This window comes from Coregonus lavaretus, assembly GCF_964263955.1.
Source record: "Coregonus lavaretus genome assembly, chromosome: 39".
NCBI classification, from domain to species: Eukaryota; Metazoa; Chordata; class Actinopteri; order Salmoniformes; family Salmonidae; genus Coregonus; species Coregonus lavaretus.
In genome coordinates this window covers 19571643-19586466 of record NC_140026.1, presented here as the reverse complement: position 1 = coordinate 19586466, position 14824 = coordinate 19571643, and the positions used below count along the sequence as shown (strand labels likewise).

The 14824-nt window shown below is 43.2% G+C and overlaps 2 protein-coding genes across 3 annotated transcripts in view; one reads left to right on the top strand and one right to left on the bottom strand.

Annotated features, from left to right (window-relative positions):
* LOC311113058 (rap1 GTPase-GDP dissociation stimulator 1-like) overlaps nt 1–9042 on the top strand; it is a 52988-nt gene extending 43946 nt beyond the window's left edge. Inside the window, exons 9-15 of the mRNA XM_084156191.1 lie at nt 2762–2893; nt 3726–3860; nt 4306–4431; nt 5262–5401; nt 6198–6324; nt 6846–6974; nt 7177–9042. Of these exons, the coding sequence (XP_084012317.1) occupies nt 2762–2893; nt 3726–3860; nt 4306–4431; nt 5262–5401; nt 6198–6324; nt 6846–6974; nt 7177–7304 (917 nt within the window). The 3' untranslated portion in view covers nt 7305–9042. The remainder of the gene's footprint in view (nt 1–2761; nt 2894–3725; nt 3861–4305; nt 4432–5261; nt 5402–6197; nt 6325–6845; nt 6975–7176) is intronic.
* A 491-nt stretch (nt 9043–9533) lies between these two features.
* Nucleotides 9534–14824, bottom strand: part of LOC311113097 (tetraspanin-5) — a 38865-nt gene continuing 33574 nt past the window's right edge. Inside the window, exons 6-11 of one of the 2 annotated variants that reach the window (XM_084156229.1) lie at nt 14208–14255; nt 13818–13934; nt 13447–13508; nt 12413–12529; nt 11609–11654; nt 9534–11419 (exon numbers count right to left, since the gene is read on the bottom strand). In XM_084156229.1, coding sequence (XP_084012355.1) covers nt 12454–12529; nt 13447–13508; nt 13818–13934; nt 14208–14255 — 303 coding nt within the window. In that variant the 3' untranslated portion in view covers nt 9534–11419; nt 11609–11654; nt 12413–12453. The remainder of the gene's footprint in view (nt 11420–11608; nt 11655–12412; nt 12530–13446; nt 13509–13817; nt 13935–14207; nt 14256–14824) is intronic. The other variant, XM_084156228.1, reaches the window with a different exon arrangement.

Genomic DNA, 14824 nt, shown 5'->3' with positions numbered 1-14824 from the left:
CAAGGAACTTGAAGCTTTCCACCTTCTCCACTGCGGTCCCGTCGATGTGGATAGGGGGGTGCACCCTCTGCTGTTTCCTGAAGTCCACGATCATCTCCTTTGTTTTGTTGACCTTGAGTGAGAGGTTATTTTCCTGGCACCACACTCCCGGAGCCCTCACCACCTCCCTGTAGGCTGTCTCGTCATTGTTGGTAATCAAGCCTACTACTGTTGTGTCGTCAGCAAACTTGATGATTGAGTTGGAGGTGTGCTTGGCCACGCAGTCATGGGTGAACAGGGAGTACAGGAGGGGGCTGAGCACGCACCCTTGTGGGGCCCCAGTGTTGAGGATTAGCGAAGTGGAGATGTTGTTTCCTACCTTCACCACCTGGGGGTGGCCCATCAGGAAGTCCAGGACCCAGTTGCACAGGGCGGGGTTCAGGTCCAGGGCCTCGAGCTTAATGATGAGCTTGGAGGGTACTATGGTGTTGAATGCTGAGCTATAGTCAATAAACAGCATTCTTACATAGGTATTCCTCTTGTCCAGATGGGATAGGTCAATGTGCAGTGTGATGGCGATTGCATCGTCTGTGGATCTATTGGGGCGGTAAGCAAATTGAAGTGGGTCTAGGGTGACAGGTAAGTCTCTCAAAGCACTTCATGATGACAGAGGCCACGGAGGAGACGTCGGCCACGGAGAAGGAGAGCCCACAGTCCTTGGTAGTGGGCCGCGTCGGTGGCACTGTGTTATCCTCAAAGCGGGCGAAGGTGTTTAGCTTGTCCGGAAGCGAGACATCGGTGTAGGCGACGTGGCTGGTTTTCCTTTTGTAGTCCGTGATTGTCTGTAGACCTTGCCACATCCGTCTAGTGTCTGAGCCGTTGAATTGCGACTCCACTTTGTCTCTATTCTGATGTTTTGCCAGTTTAATTGCCTTGCGGAGTGAGTAGCTACACTGTTTGTATTCTGCCATATTCCCAGTCACCTTGCCATGGTTAAATGCGGTGGTTCGCGCTTTCAGTTTTGTGCGAATGCTGCCATCTATCCACGGTTTCTGGTTAGGGTAGGTTACGGACAATTCCTTCGTTTTTGCTCTGACATGCACTGTCAACTGTGGGACCTTATATAGACAGGTGTGTGTCTTTTCAAACCATGTCCAATCAATTGAATTTACCACAGGTGGACTCCAATCAAGTTGTAGAAACATCTCAAGGATTATCATTGGAAACAGGATGCACCTGAGCTCCATTTTCGAGTCTCATAGCAAAGGGTCTGAATACTTATATTTCTAAAATCCTGTTTTCGCTTTGTCATTATGGGGTATTGAGTGAGGAAAAACAATTATTTAATCAATTTTAGAATAAGGCGGTAACGTAACAAAATGTGGAAAAAGGGAAGGGGTCTGAATTCTTTCCGAATGCACTGTATTCGTCCGGTCAATGTGGGGACAACCTCGTCAATGCACTTATTAATGAAACCGGTGACTGATGTGGTAAACTCCTCAATGCCATTGGATGAATCCCGGAACATATTCCAGTTTGTGCGATCGAAAAAGTCCTGTATCTTAGCATCCGCTTCATCTGACCACTTCCGTATTGAGCTCATCACTGGTACTTACTGTTTGAGTTTTTGCTTGTAAGCGGGAATCAGGAGGATATTGCCAAATGGAGGGCGAGATAGAGCTTTGTATTAATCTTTGTGTGTGGAGTAAAGGTGATCTAGAGTTTTTTTTTTTTTTTTTTTTCTCTAGTTGCAAAGGTGACATTATGGTAGAAATGAGTTAAAACGGATTTCAACTTTCCTGCATTATAATCACCGGCCACTAGGAGCGCCACCTTTTGGATGAGCATCTTCTTGTTTGCAAATGGCTCTATACAGCTTGTTGAGTGCGGTCTTAGTGCCAGCATCGGTTTGTGGTGGTAAATAGACAGCTACGAAAATAAATAGTATCGTCTACAGCTTATCATGACGTATTCTAACTCAGGCGAGCAGAACCTCGAGACTTTCTTAAAATTAGAGATCGTGCACTAGCTGTTTTTAACAAAGAGAGACACACCACCCCCCTGATCTTACCGGATGCAGCCGCTCTGTCCTGCCAATGCAATAAAATGCTACCATCACATCTCAACTGCAACATAAATATGTCTTTGATAATGATGATTCAGTGTATATGATTCAAACCTAGATTCAAAACTCAGATCTATGTACTGACCCTTTGTGCTGTGGTCGCGTTGACTGGGTTTCAAGCATGTGCATGGAAACCGTACCCTTCAGGCCAAATGATAAACGGGGAGAAAGTGATAGTGAATAAGAATTGAGTAGGAAGAAAAAACAATATATGAAGGAGAATAAGATAGGTGTGTGATGATGAAATCTTCAGCCTTACTTAGAGCGGAGTGGTGGAGAATACATTGTGAATCCATTTGTGAATATATTATGACAACCGAATGTGAGGGAGAATGTGGGTATAGTTCTAGGTGTCTTGGAGGCCTCGATTTCATCATATGGTTTCCGTAGCGTTCTCCTAGACTACTTATTCTTTCTTTTTCTTTCCACTTCCATTTATACTGAAGCCAAGGAGGACATTTATCCTGTAACCTTTTCTGCCCAAAACGTGCATGCTTATTTGTGTCTGTGTGTTCGTGCACGCGTGTGCCTGTGTGTGGTCTTTTTATGCTTTTTTGTTTAGTGAATAACTGCTTTGTCGTTTTATTGATGACCTCTCTCTTCTGCTGCAGTAGGAGGGTTTATGTTGACAGCCTTTCCCAACCTCTTTCTCCTCAGATGAGTCCATGCAGAAGCTGTTTGAGGGGGGCAAGGGCAGTGTGTTCCAGAGGGTCCTGTCCTGGGTGCCATCCCACAACCACCAGCTGCAGCTGGCAGGGGCACTGGCCATCGCCAACTTTGCTCGCAACGGTGAGGAGGCCATAGAAATACACTTAATAGAAGGGACAAAGCCTTTTAGACCATTCTAGTTCTATGAAGGAAGGTACTGTGGTAACAGATTGAACCAAAAAGGGTTTTATTCAGGATAAAACTCCCCTTGGATGGCTTTGATACTGACCATAATCTGTGTCACCGTTACATGGGGTGTGACTTCACGGAACGTTCCGATACTGTAGAAATGTATAGAACAGAATGTGTAGAATAGACCCTTTTCTGTGTAGTAGAATAGGGAATCAGCACAACAACACTCAGATTGTAGAAATGCTTCTCTGTCATGTAGAACAGTGAATCAGCATTCGGCATATCTCTCCACTTTCTCCCAGATGTCTTCTAGATCAGTTCTCCCCCTAATAAAAACCTGCTGCCTCAGTGTGCTGAGTACAGATCACAGGCCTGGCCATTAGTCATTCCATGTCATTACTCATCTACAACACAGTGTTTCTTCCTGTGTCAGCGAATCCTGCATCCACTCTGACTTCAAACACTCAACCCTGATAAATAAAGGTCGTTATTATTATAGCCTCCTTAATTATTTATTCCGTACATGGATGTGAAGAGAATAGTATGCATGTAACCTGTTTTCTATCAAACGATGATTGTAAAATTACGGTCAGAAGGATTTGCATTGGAACATTCTCCTCCTAACACCTATCCAGTCCTTTTTAGATCTGGGGATAGGGGTTGTTCAGAACTTTGATTTGTGGAATCGGATATGTTAGAGCAGGGCGGGAGCAAAAGCCTGCACAGCCCATAGCTTTTAATGAGCAGTGGGTTAAGTTATGACATTCTATTTCTCCCCCAGATGGTAACTGCATCCACATGGTGGAATCCGGCATCGTTCAGAAGCTGCTGGATCTGCTGGATCGCCATGTGGAGGAGGGCAACGTCACCGTGCAGCATGCCGCGCTCAGCGCCCTGCGCAACCTGGCCATACCTGGTGAGACTCCCAAGGCATTCCATGCATGATTGAGTATACTGTCAATGTCCTATATGACTCATAGGCAATTCTTTAACATTCATTTCCTGTCACAAGTGCTTCCCCTGCACTCGTTTGTTATCTGTGGGTGGGGATAGGTCTTGGCAAATGTAACTGCAAACAAGTACAGGAGCAGCACTTTGAATAGAAATTGTTCTTTCTTTGAGCCTTAATGGGTTAATACTGGTTGAATACAATAGTTACAAAGTTAGTATATCGTGTATTTTCATGGTGTACAGCATTGGCAGCTAAGAGCTGAATTGCAGTGTACAGTCCATACCTAAATAAGTTAACAAATCCGTTGATACATGTCTTAAGGGAGCGTAGTTTGAATGTATTGATTTATGTGTTGTTTTATTTAACATGTTTAATCTGTATTTATAATTTTTCTCCTGTCTGTCTCCAGTGGTGAACAAAGCTAAGATGCTGTCGGCAGGTGTGTCAGATACGGTGTTGAAGTTCCTCCCGTCAGAGATGCCTCCTGTCCAGTTCAAACTGCTGGGCACGTTACGCATGCTCATCGACACTCAAGGTAGAACTCCTTTAAAACACCTTTTATAGCACCTATAACGCACTGTAGAACACCTTCCTAATAATGCCCTAAACCATCGGTCTGTGCCTCGCGCTCAGTCTTCAACTTCGACCAGTATCAGTGACAGGTGTGAGTGTTTCCACCCATAAACTCTGCAGAAAGATATATATATATATATATATATATATATATATATATATATAGCAACATTTTCCAAAATAGATGCTAGAATGCCTTCCTAATGATGCGCTAACCTTGAACCGTTCTGTACCTCACTTTTTATCCTTAAATTGACCAGTATATATTTTTTTATTCCGCAGAAAGTTGGATAGGAAAGTACTCCCACAAAAGAGCCTAGGAATACGATATGTTTCTGTCAAATGTTGTTGAATATTCATCAAAAGGGGTTGGGTTGGGGAGGACCGGGCAAGGCCAAGTGCAGACCTGTTCAATCCAAAGTGACATGGTTATCGATGGCATCCATATTTGATTGAATTGCTATGCAACTGAGTATGTCAGTGAAATGCAGACAGTTGACAGGGTGTTTAGAATAGCAGTCAACTCAAGGTGATAGAACTGACACATGCACTTTTTCTAACCATGTCTTTACAAGAGGTGTTTTCCTACCTCTTTCTCCCTGGAGTTCAGGGATTCATTATAACAAATACTAGAAAGTGCCAATTGTTACCAAGAAGTGACCCATTTTTATTTTATTTTCATAGTTACCTAGTAGAGAACTAATTAGGAACTAAGTCATTGTAGTTTATAAACAGAAAGCTACCAATGGTAATAGAGCTGTGAAATAAAGCGTTACCTGTTCTTCCACCCAGCGGATGCGGCAGACCAGCTGGGGACCAATGGGAAGCTGGTGGAGCGTCTGGTAGAGTGGTGTGAGGCCAAGGACCACGCAGGGGTCATGGGAGAGTCCAACAGGCTGCTCTCAGCCCTTATCCGCCACAGCAAGTCAAAGGTTAGGGCCGGCTGCCATGGAAACATACCATATGTGGCTGGCAAGCTGGCTGCCACCACAGAATACATCCTGACCCATATCTGAACTGTACATACACACATACACACACACTGAATATATACGTTATCAGCTATAATTTAATCAAAGGCTGTATTAGCTAGCTTGTCTTTACTAATCTAACTCTCAGCTCAAAGTCCAATCCATGCTTTATGTAACATTTTTCATAAAGGGAACTGAACAACTGAGGTGGGAGCCATGTTCTAACTCTTCCTGAAATACGGTGTTCCTTGTTGACTCATGCCCAGAGACAGCATTGTCAGTTCTGCTACATTTCCTACCCTCATCTGAGGAGAATAACTCGGGTGCACCTCAGACTCTGGTTGTCTCCTTCTAGACTGTAGATTTATGAGCTCCAGGCTCTAAACGTTTCTGTCCTAATTGCAGATCGCTAGATAAAATAGAACCCCTGTGGCAGTACCAGAGATGTAGGTCCTACAAATGCACTGTACAGAAGCGTCCTATATTATTTAGTGCAGAGGTGAACTGGCCTTAGTGGCCTACCCTCTTGGAAAGTTACTGGGTGTGCAGGTTTTTGCTCCTATCGTGCTCTAACACCTGATTTCAGCTCCTGATGAGCAGCGGATTAAAGGCAGGTGTGTCAGTGCATGGCTGGAGCACAACCCTTCACACCCAGAATCTACCTCCAGGATGAGGGTTGGTGTCCCCTGATTTAGAGTTGTGCCCCCCATTTGAAATGTATTTGTTTCTTAATTTGTTTATTTGTTTGTGTTTTTAGGACGTCGTAAAAACAGTCATCCAGGGTGCAGGCGTGAAGCACTTAGTACTCATGGCGACGAGTGAACACATGATCATGCAGAACGAGGCGCTGGTGGCTCTGGGCCTCATCGCCGGGTTGGACCTGGGTAAGAGTCAGGGGTCACCGTCAGTGTCATGATGTCACAGTGCAGCCGAATTCTAACTACTGTGTTAGCCACATGGTATTGTAAGGGCCAGATTGGTAGCACTTTCTTTGACAGTGCCTGGGTTGTGTTTAGTAGGGCACACTGTACTAAAATGTTTTGAAACAAGAAAATAAAACTGTTTCCGGACAAGTTCAGGTAGCACTTCCCTGTCTTATTCCGTTGCAAAATATTTTCTATCCCCATGCTTACTGAACATGACCTGATGTATTGCATGGCTAGAATAAACTGAAAGTTGCTTGATGATGTACAGGGCGGGTTAGAATAACCACACAATGCAAAGCTATTTGGGACCTAGTGAAAGGTGCTGTATAAATAAAATTAACTGTTGAAGCTTTTGTTACGGTGTGCTCAATACACGCCCTTTTCTAAGAGGCAAAGCATTGACTCTGATGGTGCATTGGAATGCATTAAAACAATTGTACAAAATAATTGGTCACAGAGTGTGTTTGTCATGGTTTCAGTGGGGGCTGAGAAGGACTTTGTTGGGGCTGGCCTGGTACAGGTGCTCCACAAGCTTCTGTCAGACGAGATGAGTGCGCCGGAGGTCAAATACAACTCCATGATCATCATCTGTGCGGTCATGGGCTCAGGTAAAAGGGCGGCCATTTTGAATCAGCCACTTAGAAAAACTAAAACACAGCTTTTGCGCCAATATCCAAACTAGGGCATAGCACAGAGTAGTATACTTGTATGGACATTGGAATGTAGCGGTAATGAATGTTATGGTTTAGATGTGTGCTTCCATTAAAGACTCTTCTGAATGGGATATGTTCTTCTCTCTCCCTCCTCCAGAGCCTCTCCATAAAGAAGTACAGGGCCTGGCCTTCATCGACGTGGTCTCCAAGCTGCGGTCGCACGAGAACAAAACGGTGTCCCACCAGGCGTCGCTCACAGAGCAGAGGCTAACGGCACAGAGCTAAAGGACTCTAACTCCCACAATCCCCCACTCCCACATCCCCCCCCAACCCCCAATGCCTGCCTCATAGCCAATCCCTGCCCCCCATTCCTCTCTACAGAACCTCCCTCCCTCTGTGTGTGTCCCATCGTCACGTGCCAAGGTATCCTGTCTCTGTCCCCCTGTCAACAGCCAGCTGTTCCAGCTAACTACCCCCCCCCCTCGCTCCATTCAGCTCCATCCATATTAAAAACAAGGCGCCAGTAGACAGCCTTTTCTTTTCGCAATAGATAAACATACAAAGAGAGAACACTTTTTATGATGACCATAGCTGTGATACCCATTCACTTCAATAACTTGCCGAAAATGTAAAAAAAACAGAACATACAAAATAAAAACAAAAAAAGTTTGATTTAGGTGGTTTGAAAACAAATTTAGCAGCCACGCATCCATGCTGTGTCCTTACTTCCGTGTCCCATGTTAGCTTGAGTACCAGCCGAGTTGAAGACGACGTGCATGTTTTAGTCCAGTTGATGGTGTATCTGTGTTCATTTTGACCCTGTCACGTATCCAAAGCCACAGCCCTGGGCAAATCTTACAGAGAATAGTGTTTAATCATGTTTGTACTTAAACTGGCGTTTTGAAAGGAGTTTGCTTGATAATCCCACCCAATCCTCTCTCTTCCCTTTAACTTTCATACAAACCCAACTAAACCTGACTTATTTTTCCAAACAAACTTACTGTTATATCAGGGGAATGTTTAGAATTGTGAATCGTTACAGAACGTTCAGATATAAATATATTATGTAGAACAGATGTGTCAAGTAGAATAGGGTATGGTGTTGACTCTTACATTTTTATCTGCGATGTTGTGAATGTTTCACCCCTAACTGAACATACCCCAGGCTAGAGCGCCACTAGCACATACAAGTGCCCACCTGAGCGTCCTCGGACATGGAGGAAATCACGCGTAGGTTAGAAGTTAGAACCCCCAGATGAATACAGTCGCTCACTCCCTGGTCTCTGTGAGAGTGTACAGTGAAGCAGTCAGCCATACCAGGTATGTACTATATGCGTGTCTGAATTTATTGCTTTAATCATGAGTCGGGGACCAATGGGGGCGTTGCTATCGCCTTTTTTTGTAGTAGCGCTGCACATTTCAGAAGATTCCTATATCATATTAATGTGGTTCCTAAGTTATTTAACACTTCTCCAGGCATTGTGAGATCTGATAATCTATGTAGCCTGACTGCAAAAGAGATGACCTGGAATGTCACCATAGGCAGCAATCTGTCTGTGTTGTTCCACATAGTCACTATGGTCCCCCCCACCCCCCTCCCAATAACCCTGTCAGAATGGGCCAGTCTGGACACCCAGAGAAGATCCCTCACCCCGTCTACATGTCTATGGTTTCTCCCTGCCCGCTCTTGGTTTGCATGTGTGACAGTTTCTCTCCCACTCAGAGTATCGAGAACATGCACATTCCAGCATGTTGGATACTGCGTTAGGCACCGTCTGGTGACATAGGCATTTTTTTATTATAAATTATTTGTTTATTATCGGCACTTTGTTCTTTGTCAGGTATGAATGGTAATTTATCAGATTTGTAACCTTACAAAGACACAATCCAATCAAGATGTAACCACAAAGTAACTGCATTACGATATTATAAACATAAATGTTTGTTGTAAATGTCATTGAGTTGTACATTTGGAAGATTGTAACTTGAACAAATAATTAAAGATGATTGCTGGCGATAATGTATTATTTGTTGTTCCTAGAGTTTGTACTGCCTGTTGATATATTAAGAAGAGGGTGAAGTCTGTTTCGTATTATTCATAAGCAGCTCTACTCATGTTTCATTCATTGTGTGTCAAACAGGGTTTTCTGAGCACATTGGCAAGGGCTATGGTGTCACCTAGGCTGCATTCCATTCCAAAAGGTTGTCCCCTCCCATCTATCCTTGTTCACTCCTGTTCATGGATCTGTGACAACTAGGTAGGGGTAAGCAGGAGCCCCATCTAGAATGGAATCTAGCCTCACATGCTAGGCTTTAAGGCCCTTTGATAGTCCTGGCATACATTGGTAGTTTTGACAGTGGTGATGGAATGTCCATTGATCAGATTAACACCTATGTCACCGTTTCTAATTAGAAATCGTTCCTTCAGACTCGGGCCATCCAACTGAGGTTCAAAGCACTACTGATAAATCAATTAATGCGTAATGGAGTCCGGCAGAGAAAGAGGACGCCAAATCACTTTGTCATGTCCATTCTTTATTAACAATTAGCGCTATTAACAATGTCAGCAGGTCAACAAATAACAATGATTTATTTCATGGGAATGAAAGAAAAACAGAAACTTGTTCTGAGGGCAGAAAGGGAGTCAAACGAAGGACCCACTGAATGGCAACCCTCGTGTTATGCCCTCTGCCACCTAGGACACCACCCGCCAGCCTGACTTTTTGGTCTTTCAACTCTAACAAGATCGAGTGACAGGGATTCCTAAAGATTATGACACTATTCACTTAGAGGTATTGAAAACAGAAGACCACCATAGCAAGAAATGGACATGAACTGAAAAATGTGGATAAAACTTAAATGAATGTATTGACCATTAACAACTTATGTAGAGTGTGCAGAGATCAGACAAAATACATTGATACTTAAATGCCCAGTGCAGTCAAAAACCGGATTTTCCTGTGTTTTATGTATATTTCCACACTGAGGTTGGAATAATACTGTGAAAATGATAATGCCCTTTTAGTGTAAGAGCTGTTTGAAAGGACCGCCTGAAACATCAGCCTGTTTTGGTGGGTAAGAGTTTTAGCCTTCCATGTTGATATCACCATGCGGTAAATTAGTTAATAGACCAATAAGAAAGAGTTCCAAACCTCTACCAATAACAGCAAATGTTCAGTTTTCCTCCTCCCCACTCAGACCATTCCCAGTTCTACCAAGATTCTTGAAATTGCTCTTTGCTAAGAATATTTTTTATTTTTTTATTTTAACTGAAACAATCACAGTAAGATACTGTTGTTACCCAAAAATTATTTGATATTGAGATACAAACGGCTGCATTGGACCTTTAAGTGTGCTTGATTTAGCTTGCCTGTTACAATGGAACCAATTGACTAGTCCCAAAAGTGCACACAAAAATCAAGCACACCTGAAGTATTTGAAAGTATCTGACATACCTGTATGTATTTCACCAGGTGGTAGCGATGCCATGAAATATAACGAATGCTCATTTGTGCAACAAAAACGCTTGAACCGACAACGCTTCAGCAGTTCAAAGCAAACGTGACTTAAAGGCTGTGACTACTACTGAACATTTGCATTCTAGCGCCATTACTCTCTTCCCTAAGCTCACAGTGTCAGCACAAATACAGCTACTATTTTACTGTTAAAAATACCTGTGTCAATAAGAAAACATCTGCACATTCTAATGAAACGAAACCAGATTCCATGCCATTGTGACAGTAGGGTGACAACGTCCCGGATTGTGCAGGATACTCACACATTTTGTCCCTTTGTTCTGCGTCCCGCAATGAAACAATCATGTCTCGCATTTAATCAACGAATTCAAGCACCACTAATAATAATGTAAAAAATGTTTTTGTCCCTTATTTTAGTGCAGACATTCCAACCTGTCTCTTGCAGTCACATTGCGCTTATGAAAGGTGGGGGGGGGGGGGGCTGCCAAATGTTTTTATTCATGTAGGCTACACTGTCCCGCAAAATCCTCCTGTTGTCTCGCATTTGGGTATTTTAAATGTGGTCACACTATGTGACAGGCATGCAGTGCATTTACAAACACCCCCCATTTGGCATTATTTTCTGTACATTTCTACACAAAGTGTTTGACACATGGATGGAATCCCATGGAACAATGGGGATGCAAAACACTGGTAACTTTCCCAAAATTCCCAAGTTTTCCAGAAATCTGCCAACTGGTATTTCTAGAAAACCTGGGAATTTTGGGAAAGTTACTGGAATTTTGCAACCCTAAACACATCTTTAAAAAGGATCAGAATGTGCAGGTCACCATGGTGCAGGTGATCTCAGGAATCTTTCCCAGTGTTAGCAGGCTTCAAGCATATTCTGATGCTCCGAGAATGGCGTAGCCATGCTGAAGAGATCTTGCGAGAAACAGACATCAAGGTCAGTCACAGCTCTTAAAACAAACTAATCCTAGTCCCATGTCACAGTATTACTGGGGTGAACTTTGAGAAATGTCAACAACACAGTTGTATTTGTGACATAAGTGCACTATAAAGCTTAGCTAGCTAACATTACGCTCAGCTAGGTAACTTGGTAGTGAACCTTACCTGTGCATTCCTGGGTGAAGACAGGCTGTGACATCAGGTAAACAAACTACACAGCAAGAGAAAGAAAAAAGCTAAAGAATGTTATTTCTATTACACAAGAGCAAAGCCAGGGGGTGTATTCAAAATGCGTAACGTTTTTAATTGTTATCAAGTGTTTTTCAGTCCCACTCTAATCAGTAGTGTTCACAATATCCTGGAACCAAATGTTAAATTCAAGTCTATTTGCGTTTTGGAGTGTTTGGTAAACATGTCATGCATCCTGAAAACACCCCTGGTGGATAGGTTGTGGTGGGAATGGTCAGGGGCACAGAGTGATGGCTTGGCACAGTGTGGCAGAGTTTGGGGACAGTGACAGAGTGGAGGAGGGAGGTGGAGGAGACCTTTCTCAATAGTCTGAAAGCGTTTCCATTCTTCATGACAACAGGATGTGGAGAGAACTGATGTGTGGAGGAAAATGTCCAGTCATTCTATAGGTAGACGTTTTGGCTATTAGTTGGCTTAGTCTTTGGAAAAAGGGCGATGTGTCTTTGGAAATTTACAGAACCCACTACACCCCTGGCAGACAGTGTATACAGGGCAGGCTAGTTAAACCTCCATTTAAGTCTGTCATTTCGGCCTGTGTTCACCCATGGACGTTTTAGCTTAAAGAGTCTGGAGCATTAAACTGTATTTCAGCAAAGCATTGGATTTATGTTATATATTAGATCATATTCCTCAATCAAATCATTGGTTCGAATTGCAGGGTCTGGGCTGTACTATTTCATTGACTACTACTGATTCACAGAGGACAACAACAACACCCACCGGCTACAGTTCATACATACACACGCTAGCGAGCATGTTCCTCACGCGTAGTACGCAGACCCTTTCTTTCCAGAGTGAGGTGGGGGTCGGCGCATGGAGAGAGAGGGCGGGGGCACCCTGACGAAGCATGGGGGAGGAAGAATGAAGCATGAGGTGAGTTGGCATGACGATGGTGTGCCCCACACTCACTCAATGCCACCAGTGTGGAACAGCTAGTTCCCCCTCGCCCTGCCAGGGACGGGGGTGGGCATGAGTGAGTGTGGGGTGCTGTGCTCCTGTCTCCAAGCTGAGTGGCCAGCTGGTGTGGCAGGTAGCCTAGCGGATAAGAGCGTTGGGCCAGTAACCAAAATATTGCTGGTTTGAATCCCTGAGCTGACTAGGTGAAAAATCTGTCGATGTGCCCTTGAGCCAGCCACTTAACCCTAATTGCTCCTGTAAGTCGCTCTGGATAAGAGTGTCTGCTAAATTACTAAAATGTAAAAATGAGAGGGGCAGAGCCCAGAACCTATGTGAAATGACTCTGTCAAACTAGGAGGTGAAGTTAGTAACCAGAGCAAAGCCAAAGAAACTACAATTAAAAGTTTTAATCTGGACAGCATACTCTGGATCGATGTGTATCCAACTACATCAGAAAAACAAAGAATCTCATAAAATGCTAATTTAGTGGTTACAAACATCAATACTGTAACTTTTTTTCTTAATATGTCCCAAGATCTTCTGACTCTATTCTATGCCAAATGAGGGTGGCACTTTTTTAAAAATGCTATCTGGTTTTGAAATGTGATTCCTAATTCCATCGTCAAAGGATTTCCATGTCGCAGTACTGCAACTTTAGTCCACATGGTGGCCCACTTTCAAAATAAAACAATTTTAGAACTTTGAATTCTCTGATTTTCAATGCTGCTAATGTCTATGCTAAGGAGTATCAAAATCAATAATGACCCCAGTTAATAATGAAAGATGTAGAGAAATACATAAGCTGTTATAGAATGAAATGGAGAGACGTTAATTTGTAGTCCTTGATATTTTCTCACCAGCTTGCTCTCACAGCTTCGATGTCACTCACTAAGTTTTGTGCCAAACATATTCCAAATATCTGTGAAAGAAAGAAAATAAATTATGACTGATGTCTGTTTTCATTAACATTTAACCAGTCCTGACTGAGTCACATGCAAGCTGCTCTGCTCTGAATTTCTGCTCTTCTACAATACTTATAGCATCCCTGATTATTTGGGATTGGCAGTTGCAATGCAATGTGTTGAATCTCCACAATATACTCATATGATGGACACAAGCCATATCAGTCAAGTGTAATGTGTCTAAACAGCACCATATCAGTTAATGTTCTGAATCGGAGAATACTCTGTTTCTAGGCTGAAATTTGTCAAAGAAACGTTTCTCTTACCTGTAACAGTGCAACTCCTATGAAGATCCCAGCCACCACTGTCAGGTTGTCCTGTAACCACTTCTCAAACTGTGGCACACAGCCTTTCACATGGATGTAGGTCTTCTGCTCTGCGTCCTACAACAATGGACAATGACACGTTTATTACAGGGAGCTTCTTAGCCTCCAAATGGCATGAAAACCAAGCATATGCCTTCATTATACGACCATCGTATTCTATTTTATATCCCTTCATTATATTATATGACTTCCTATATTCTCAGGAATGTGTCTCCTGCACCATAATAATAGAGGCTACTATATCAGGGAAACGAGACAAGGACAAATGTAAGGGAAGGATAAAGGAAGGCGGTAGAGAGGGAAAGAGGAGAGAAATGGAACAGCACTCACCGTTTTGGCTCGTACGTCATAGCCGCACTGTGTGTTTATCACATCCTCCTAATGAAGAGAAATAAAAGTGTTATCAGAAAGAGAAGTCAACTGTCATAACCCCGACCTGCATTGCTAATACCACTGACACCCATGACCGTTTCCTGTTTGTGTGTCAATTAATGTTTGAGTTTCTGACCAATAATATGGGCATGTTAGCATTAGCATGGATGCTGTCTGAGAAATGGGTTTTGCTGTTTCATAGATGCTGCCATTGGGACTAACCAGAAGCAAAGTAATTTTCAGTGAACTACCCCTTTAACTGTAAAAGCGTGACACATTCATCAGAGAGTAAGGGAACACAATTTCCACTACAGCATGTAGGATTCATTGTTCAAAGTGCCCCAATGATGAAAGACGTTACTGTAATAGTCCCGATCTTCCAGATGCCATTATGAAAAGGATTTAGCCCTTGATGCCCTTGTCACAGGCAGTCCCGTGTAACTGATGTTTTCTGAATGTGTGGAGGCCATTGTTACAATGTTCTCTCGCTCTCTTTGTCATTGTCTTCTCTCTTCTGTCCCGTTCTACCTCTCCTATGTCCTTACGTCACAGTATCTATTCTTCAGTCAATCCCT